Source organism: Saccopteryx leptura, chromosome 6, assembly GCF_036850995.1.
Source record: "Saccopteryx leptura isolate mSacLep1 chromosome 6, mSacLep1_pri_phased_curated, whole genome shotgun sequence".
Classification (NCBI taxonomy): Eukaryota; Metazoa; Chordata; class Mammalia; order Chiroptera; family Emballonuridae; genus Saccopteryx; species Saccopteryx leptura.
Window position 1 is genome coordinate 140,725,581 of NC_089508.1, and position 8,988 is coordinate 140,734,568.

Sequence of the window (8,988 nt, forward strand, 5' to 3'; positions counted from 1 at the left end):
GGAAAGAGGGATCTGCGGAAGATGGGCCGGTGGGACTGAGGCCCGGAACCTTCCTTTGCGGTGATCCTGAAAGCAGGTGCGCACTACGGAACAAGGGCTTCCGGAAATTCAGTTCTTTGTTTCCTAGGTGAAGGTCATCTGGGTTGGCGAGAGTGGAAAAAGGTGACTCCTACCAGTGCCAGAGCAGCAGAGCCGCAGTAGAGCCAGGCCTGAAGGAGGAGTGCTGGAGGTGGGTGAGCGGAGGAGCAATGTAGCGCTTCTGTAATTGAGGTGTTAGGGATGACGCCTGGTGTTCCCTCCGCTCTTGTTTATCCAGCGCCTCCGGAGGCCAGGCCCTGGGAGGGCGGCACGGAAGCCTCCCCTAGGACTGTACGCTCATGTCACGTTGTGACAGGGGCTAAGGAGCCCGTGTAATAGGGACCGCCCCCGGGGCCCTGGGCGCTCTGGTAAATGGACTCATAGCAGCGAGTTGGAGGGAGGCAAGAATCGAGTCAGGACAACTACCTGCCCGAGAGGGCAGAGTGTGGGAGAAATTCGGTGACTTGAAGCTGAGAAGCCCATGGCGGCCACAGCCGGAAGAGCAGGGTCAGGCAGAGGTGTGCTTGGGAGCAGAAGAGGAGGAAGGCCCAGGTCATAGAATCCGATTTGTGGAGTTCTGGGGTAGATTAGGCTACAATTCCAGTCTCTAATGCTTACTGGGTTCACATGACAAAAGTTTGTCTTGCTCGCTCTACAGTGCCGGTGTGAATCAGTGGGAAGACTCGTTGCTGTGACTTAGGGACCCAGTATTCTCAAGGCTTCATTGCAACATGTGTTCCATGTTGTTTTTTGTTTTTTGGCTGGGGAGGAGAACAGATGGGAGATTCCGCCCTGTACATGTTTAGAGAAGAAGATAAAAAGAGAGAAAAAGAGGAGCCTGACCTATGGTGGCACAGTGGATAGAACATCCACCTGGGACGCTGATATCCCAGGTTTGAAACCCCAGGGTCACCTGCTTGAACGACGGGTTTGCAGATTTGAGCATGGGATCATGGCCGTAATCCCACGGTCTCTGGCTTGAACCCAAGATGGCTGGCTTGATCAAGGAATCGCTAGCTTGGCAGGAACACCCTCCCTCCACCCCCATCAAGGAAGGCACTGGGAAGCAATCAATGAACAACTAAAAGTGCCTATGAGTTGATGCGTCTCATCTCTCCCCCTTCCCCCCCCCCCCAAAAAGAAGGAAAAGATACACATACCTGAGCAGAGCTGCCTGCAGTCTCCACCTGCCCGCAGGCTTTTACCATCTCTCCTGGTGGCCCGATGGCCTCTATCCTTGAGCCCTTTAGGTGGTTGTGTTTTGCCTTCTTTTTATTTTTTAGTTCATTGGGGTGACATTAGCTCACAAAACCATACAGGCTTGAAGTGTACAACTCAACATTATCTTGGAACATTATTTTCCAACAACTTGGAAGATGCTTTTTATGCAAAATATAATTAAAGTGTAATTAAATGCAAAATATTAAAAACTTAGTTGACAAAAGCATTCTCTAATTAAGAAAGAGTCGATAACTAAATATCAAGCTTGCATAGTACATTTGTAATATAATACAAATAAATGAAGTATGACGTTAATGTCTAGACATGCTTTTAAAACAGGTAGAGACTGGGTTTCTGTGTTTAGAGAATTACTATCATAACTGAAATTTAAAGGACACTTTTAACATAAGTGACAAATTGCCATCTACTGTGCATTATTTTAATCACATTTGTAATTTCATACCATTTCCCAGTAATTGAATGATAATAAATTTCACTTATATGTGTTTGTGTAAGTTAGTAGTACTACATGAATAATTATCATGTTATAATTTGTGTTTTAATTTATAGATATATAAACTATCTTCACAAGAAGAAAGTATTGGGACATTATTGGATATTGTCATTTGTAGAATGTCAACAAAAGATATTTTATGAAATGACATAAGTATTAAAAAGTTTAGCATTTAAAAAAAAATAAAAAAAAAGTTTAGCATTTAACCTGACCAGGAAGTGGCACAGTGGATAGAGCATCAGACTGGAATGTGGAGGACCCAGGTTCAAAACCCTGAAGTCTCTGGCTTGAGCATAAGGTTGCTGGCTTGAGCAAGCAGTTACTAGCTCTGCTGTAGCCCCACCCCCACCCCTGTCCAGGCACATATGAGAAAGCAATCAATGAACAACTAAGGTGCCACAACGAAGAATTGATGCTTCTCACTTCTCCTTTCCTGCCTGTCTGGCCCTCTGTCTGTCTCTGTCTCTGTCACACACACACGCACAAAAAAATTCTTAGCATTTATAAAAAATGTTTATTTTCCTTTTCTGGTTATAAAAAATGTATGTATTTTTATCATAGAAAATTTTGAAACTCAGAACGGTGTAAAAGTGAAAAAACCTTCAATCCTACCTGTTAATATTCTATTTTTATTTTTTTAATTTTAATTTATTGTGTTGGCTACCTGTTAATATTTTAAAAGATTATCACTGTTAATAGCATTTATTTTGTTCTTGTCTTCTGTTTCCATTCAAAAATTTTTGGTTTTATATAATTTGGATAGTAATTATCAACATTGCTTGGATGTCTAGAAGGTGCTAGGTTTTTGCCTTAGTGATTTTCTATGCACCAGCTCATATCCCTGCCCTTACTTCTGGATACTCCAGCATCTCCCTTGCAAAGCCTCCTGGTTATTCATTCTCATAACACTTTATAGGATAAGTGCCGTTATTACACCATTTTACATACAACCACTAAAATAACACAGTACTTTTCCCAAAGTCCTACCGCTACTGTACAATCATGTTTTATAAATGGTTTGATGTTTTCCTCACTTTATGTATTATGATTGTGTCAGTCAAGGTAGATTAGATCAGAGGTCAGGAAAACTTTCTGTGTAGGGCCAGATAGTAAATATTTACAGCTTTGCAGGCAGTGTGGTATCTACTCTTTTGCTGTTGTAGTACAGAAGCATCCACAGACTATACGTAAATAATGGGTGTGGCTGTTTCCCAGTAAAATTTATGTAGACAAATAAACGATGGGCAGGACTGACTCGAGGGCTGTGGTGAGTGGAGTGCTGGGGTGGATTAGGCTGCAATTCTGGACCTAATGCTCACTGGCCTCACGTGACAAAAGTTTGTCTTGCTCACTCTCCAGTGCCTGTGGGAATCAGTGAGAAGACTCGTTGCTGTGACTAGGGACCCTGTCTGTCAAGGCTTTATCTTTACATTTGCTCCTTGGATCACTGTGTAGCTAAAAGGAACATGAATTACAAGGTGGTTCTCAAAGCTGCCATGTGGAATTGACATATAATTTATCTCATGTTTCACTGTTCAGAGTCAGTCCTGGTCATGCCAGCTTCAAAATGGGTGGAGAAGTGTGATCCTGCTATGTGCTAGAGAGTGGAGAGGCAGAAATACTAAGGAAACAAACTGATTTTTCTCCCCATCGTAAGTAATGTCGTGCAGAAGCACATAGCTAACGTTTCTGCCGTGCGCTGTGCAGAGCAGTTCACATGCACCACCTCATTTACTCCTCATTAAAACCCAGGAGAGTTTACCAGCGAGAAATAAACTTGGTCTCTCAACTCCACTTCAAAAAATTGCAAGCATTCAAAACATTTACAGATATTACCATGAACATCCATGTGTCTTTCATGTGAATTCACCAGTAGTTAATATTTGCTACATTTGGAGTGTGACAAGGAACTGTCTGAAGGTCATGTACGCATACACACACGCACGCATGCACACGTTTCTTCTAAACTGTTTGAAAGTTGCAGGCTCATGCACTCGCCCCACATTGTGTTTCTTGTGGCTCTTCATCTCCTATAACCTAGAGCAATCCTTTTTGTAAAAAGTTAGGTTGATATTTATTTTAAAGATTACTCTAAATGTCTCCAAGAATTCCGTAATTAGAAATTGTTCATGATTTGAGTCAGTTCAAATATTTTGAGAATACTAGTACATCAATTTTGTGTCCTCTCTGTTGCATGTAATGAAGAGGCATTTAATGTCAGCTGGCCCCTCATTGGTGATACAAAGTGATCACTTGGTTCAGGTGGCACCCCCAGAGCCTTCCATTATAAAGGCATCTTCCCCTGAAGCGTAATGTTAAAGCGCCCCCCAGAGCTCAAAATGCTGATCCAAGATCTGCAAGACCCCGGCCACCTTCTCCCATGCCATCACTCAAGTGCATTCGTCTTCTCCATGTGGGACAGTCATATGTAATTCTATTCTTACACATTTGTGTTGCTTTGAAAATTTTGCCTCCCTTTTGTAAGTAAACCTTGGTTCATGTCTCTCTCTCTTTAGGCTAGCATCCCGATGTAATTATTGGGGAAGAGGATAGGCACTCCTTAAAGGCTTTTAACACCAGAAAGTTGCCATTTGCACTCCCAATAGCAAACTACGAGCATGCCCATGTTTGTGATGCCTTTTAACTTTTAAGCATTTTTGCCATTTCGAGATGTCAGACTATTGGCAATGTTGGACTTGTATGTTTATTAGTTTGCATGTTATGAAGAGTGGTTTTAAAGGATTTAAGGCTGTAACTATAGATGGTGTTCTCATCTCTAACAAGAAGGAAAAAGTAATGCCATTTCCTGGGAAAGAAGTTAACATAAGCTCTACAAGACTTTTAGAATAAGTTATTTTCATCCAAGTTAGGAAGAGTGTCCGTTACATTAACCAGGTAGTTCCAGAGCCCAAATGCTCCCCCAGCAGAAGCAGCCTGTTATTAGAGCACATCTGTTGCTGGGAGGGAAGGGATGCAGTTTCGTAGGCTACATGGATGTGATCCGAAGTCAGTATTAAAGCAAAAAGCTGTCTCCCTGTGCTCTGGAATGGTGGGGGGGGGGGGGCTCTGTCACCCAGATGATCACTGTGCTCCACATCTCCCCAGTGTTCACTGAGTCACCTCAGGAAAAGGGTCTTAATCCCGCATTCTCTACCTGCTGCGACCAGCTCAACAATGAGGGTGCATGAGAGGAAGGCGCTGCAGGACTTAAGAAAAAACAAGACACAACATAGAGAAAAGATGGGTGGAGGGGACTCCCAGCCTCTGGGACTGAGAACCCAGATCTCTGCAGCCTCATCATATTTATTGGTCTCTGCTCTTCAAGCAAATAAGCAGAGCCAGGGTTCAGGTGCAGAGAAGGGTAATTAACTAATACTTTTCAGGCATGTAGGGAAAAGGCCATAGAGATCAGCTGTTTCCTTTAAACAATCTTATCAGTGTTTGCTGGGATTGTCCCTGCAGGACTTGGCATTCCAAAGTCCACACCAAAGACTTGTCTCAGGACCACAGTCTAATTACCAGCATTTCCCTACATCTACCCACCAACACAAAACTACGGAGACAGCAGAATCCCTGTGCCTTCTTTAGTCTGTTCATAACCGTGCTAAACCCCTGTCTCCCCCTACACACACACTGACACACACAAACTCCTGTAAATCACAGAAGTGGATGGAGAACAGACTCCTTGCCCTATTCTGGCCCAGCTCCTTGACACTGGGGCTTATGATTAACAAATGTCTAGAACCAGCTAATGAGGTGGCCTCCAGGACCTGGCCCCCATAGGTAGGGCAGGCCCTTCACAATGTTGGATGCAGGACAGAGGAGAGGATGAGGGAGAAGGCTAAGCTGAGGCTTCCCAGGACATTGGAGGCACTGTGGTCACAGGTGAGAGGACCGCGCTCTGAGGGTGCCCATAGCCCTGACATGGCAGGGCCAGTGTCGGAGTTTGGCTCCTATGTCACCACAGCAACCTGAGTGCACAATCAAGGGGGAAGAACCTGTACTGACACCTGTGCTGGGGACACAGGACCTTGCAATGTGTGGACCCTGGCAGAGGGGACAAGGGTGGGGGACACATGCTCTGGCTGCTGTACAGTGTCACCCCAATGTACCAAGAAGCTGAGCGTACAGCCAGGAAAAACGGGAAGAGGGGAGGGCCCTTCATGTATCAGAACTTTATGTATGTTGTTTTATCAAATTCTCAAAACAATCTCAGGAGACAGGTTTTGATTTTACCCTGTTGTTCAGATGAAGAAACAGAGGCTCAGAGAGGTTAAGTGGCATGCCCAGGGTCACATAGCTAGACAGGAATGGATTCAGGATCAAATGCAGGTCTTCTTGAGCCTACACCTTCTCCCAGGGGCTGTGGCCAACTTCCTGTAGGCAGAAGCAGAAATACAAGCCCTTGAGCAGGGTCTCTGTGGTTCCTGGGAGGTGGGAGAGATGGGGGTTTTCACATGGCTTCCTTTCTCGTTCTCAGGGCTGCCAGAAAGGTGTGCAGGGAACCTAGCTCTGTGGACTTGGAGATCCAGACACACAAGTCTTCCATGGCTCCTTATCACATCCGCAAGTACCAGGAGAGTGACCACCAAAGGGTCCTGGACTTGTTCTCCCAGGGCATGTTCGAGCACGTCCTCACCACCTTCCGCCACATCCTGAAGCTGCCGCAAACAGTTGTGGTCTTGCTTGGGGGGGCCCTGGCTCTTTTCCTGGTCTCTGGGTCCTGGGTCCTGGCCCTCGTGGCCGGACTCACTCTCCTTGCTGCCCTGGGGTTACTTGCCAAATGCCCCTGGACCCAGTATGTGGCCTACAGTTTGCAGACAGACATGTCTGACATCACCAAATCCTACTGCAGCAAGCCCAGCTCCTGCTTCTGGGGGGCAGGTGGTGGGTACAGTGGGAGCTCAGCCCGTTGAGGAGCCTACCCTGAAGAAGGAGCAGTTGGAACTGCTCCACTTAAGCATGGCCTTGGAGCACTGGGGCCAGGGGATAGCGAAAGCCCTGGTCAGGACCCTTCTCCAGTTAGCACGGGATCAGGGCTACAGTGAAGTTGCCCTCAGTACCAGCATGCTGCAGCACTCCGCCTTGGCTCTCTATCAGCACATGGGCTTGCAGAAGACTGGCCAGCACTTTTCCATAATTGGCAGGCTAGTCGCTATTCCTATATTTCAGTTAACCTACTGGCTTCCCGCTGCCCAAGCACCTCAGCTGACAGGGCTTTGTGATCTGTTTTCTTGTGGATTAGTCAGGGCAAAATAGGCTCTGCAGTGGTAACAAGCTAACCCTGAGATCTCACTGTGACAGCAGAGTAACAGCTTTTGTTCCTTAACATGGAAGCCCCACGGGGATGGTTTTGGTTTTGCTTCATTTAATCTTTTTGGGTTGCCACTCTTGCATTCTCCAGTGACTCAAGAGTATTGCATAAAATCAATCACAAAAGAATAATTAATAAACATTTACTTGGCTCATGAGTGTGTGGGTCAGCAATACAGATTGGGCTTAGCTGGGCAACTCTTGGTCTCGGGCTTGTTCACACATTATGGGGTGGCTGGTTCTCATGTCATGGGGTTGTTTCAGCAAGTTTGTTCAGAAATGATTTCAAGGTAGTTGCAGATCAGCCAAAGTAGAGCAGAAACAAGCAAATGCTTTTTCAATCCTCTGCAGGTCTCATATCTGCTAACCTCCGACTCAGCAGGAAGAAAGGGACCCACTACTTGGTTAGTGGAGCTGCAGAGTCCCAGGGCAAGGGGCTTGGAAGGAATGTGGGATGGATCCAGGAGAGGAGGATTGGGGCTAGGAATGCCTTCAGAGTACTCTGGCCCCTGGTGCTCTGCTGAAGGGGAAAATGGCAGCCGGCAACAGAATGTAGGCTAGACCTCAAAGTCGTGAGACCCTGTCACATGGCCCCAACATGTGTGAAGGGTGGCTAGGAAATTCATATCTTAAAAGAGGAAAAGGGATTGATAAGTTTCCCAGTTCAGCCACACCTAGGACCCCACCTCTGTCCCCATATGCTCAGAGACTCCTGATTTTGAGGCCAGGCCACTCCATCCTATGAGCCTTTGATCAATGGGGTGTGGGCTCACGCCTCCTGCTGGTAGTGCCGCTGCCTCTACCCTTCCCAGCCAGCTCTTCACCAGCCTGGGTGTTTCACATGCGGTCGGAGCTGTTCAGTGGGTGCCCCCAACCCAGAGGCTAATTTTCAGGAGCTCGTGAGTTCCCTGATGACCCAGGAAATCTAGGTGCCTTTTCAGGTGGATATTGTGACAACAGCAGTGTCTAGGCCTCTCTCTTACCCAACAGTCCCCTACTCAGAACTTATTTTCCCTGAAGGGTCAACCAGGTCACATTCTGGCCCAATCCTGCCACCTTGTAACAAGTACATTACATTACATCTACATGGGGACTTTTAACATACGGTGACTCCAAAATTCATGTTTTTCTTGACCCAAACTACGGCCTCAACTGTGTCCCTTCATGTAGGTCTCTTCTCCCTGGCCTTGGGTTCCAACCCTTCCTCCTCCTCCAGGTCTGTGTGGTACACCTTCTGCTGTGAGTCTCAGAAAATGTGACCATCCAAACCACTAGTTTAGCTGTGCCCTTACTCCTGGGTTTTATTTTTGTTTTAAAGATATTTATTGATTTTAGAAAGAGAAAGGGGGGAAGGTACAGGAAGCATCAACTTGTTTCTGTATATGCTTTGACCAGATCAACCCAGAATTTCAAACCAACCACCTCAGCATTCCAGGTCAAAGCTGCATTCCACTGCACCAGCACAGGTCAGGTAACTGGGGTTTTAAACCAAACTTCTGTTGCCCGTCCCCAGGTTGTATTCCAGCTTCAATATTTAACAGTGGGCCTGGGGTGCACCCTCGCAGAGAGGACCAGAGGAGGCAGTCCCATCAGCTCTCCTGGGCCCAGCCAGGTGGCCCCACAGGAGCAGTGCCCACAGGGGCACCACCGGTGCTGCCGATGAGGGAGTCCACAGTGAATCTGATGCTTGGAAAGGTTTTTAAAGTAACAATTAAATGGCTTTACTGGTTCCAGACAGACATGGTCAGGGGCTTCCAGGCCAGAGGGGCTGAGAGACCACGCGGGGGAAGGGCAGATGCCTTGTCAGAAATGGGGGAATGACTGGCCATGTGTTAGGACATCAAGAGGGCACCAAACTCTCT

At 46.6% G+C, this 8,988-nt stretch overlaps 1 protein-coding gene across 1 annotated transcript; it reads left to right on the plus strand.

Annotated features, from left to right (window-relative positions):
• Nucleotides 1-219: 219 nt before the first annotated feature.
• Nucleotides 220-7,284, plus strand: LOC136377542 (putative N-acetyltransferase 8B). The gene is given in 3 exon segments (XM_066344458.1): nucleotides 220-630; nucleotides 6,294-6,695; nucleotides 6,697-7,284. Coding segments are annotated over 3 exon segments (849 nt in total). The 5' UTR covers nucleotides 220-559; the 3' UTR covers nucleotides 7,073-7,284.
• The last annotated feature ends 1,704 nt before the right edge of the window (nucleotides 7,285-8,988 follow it).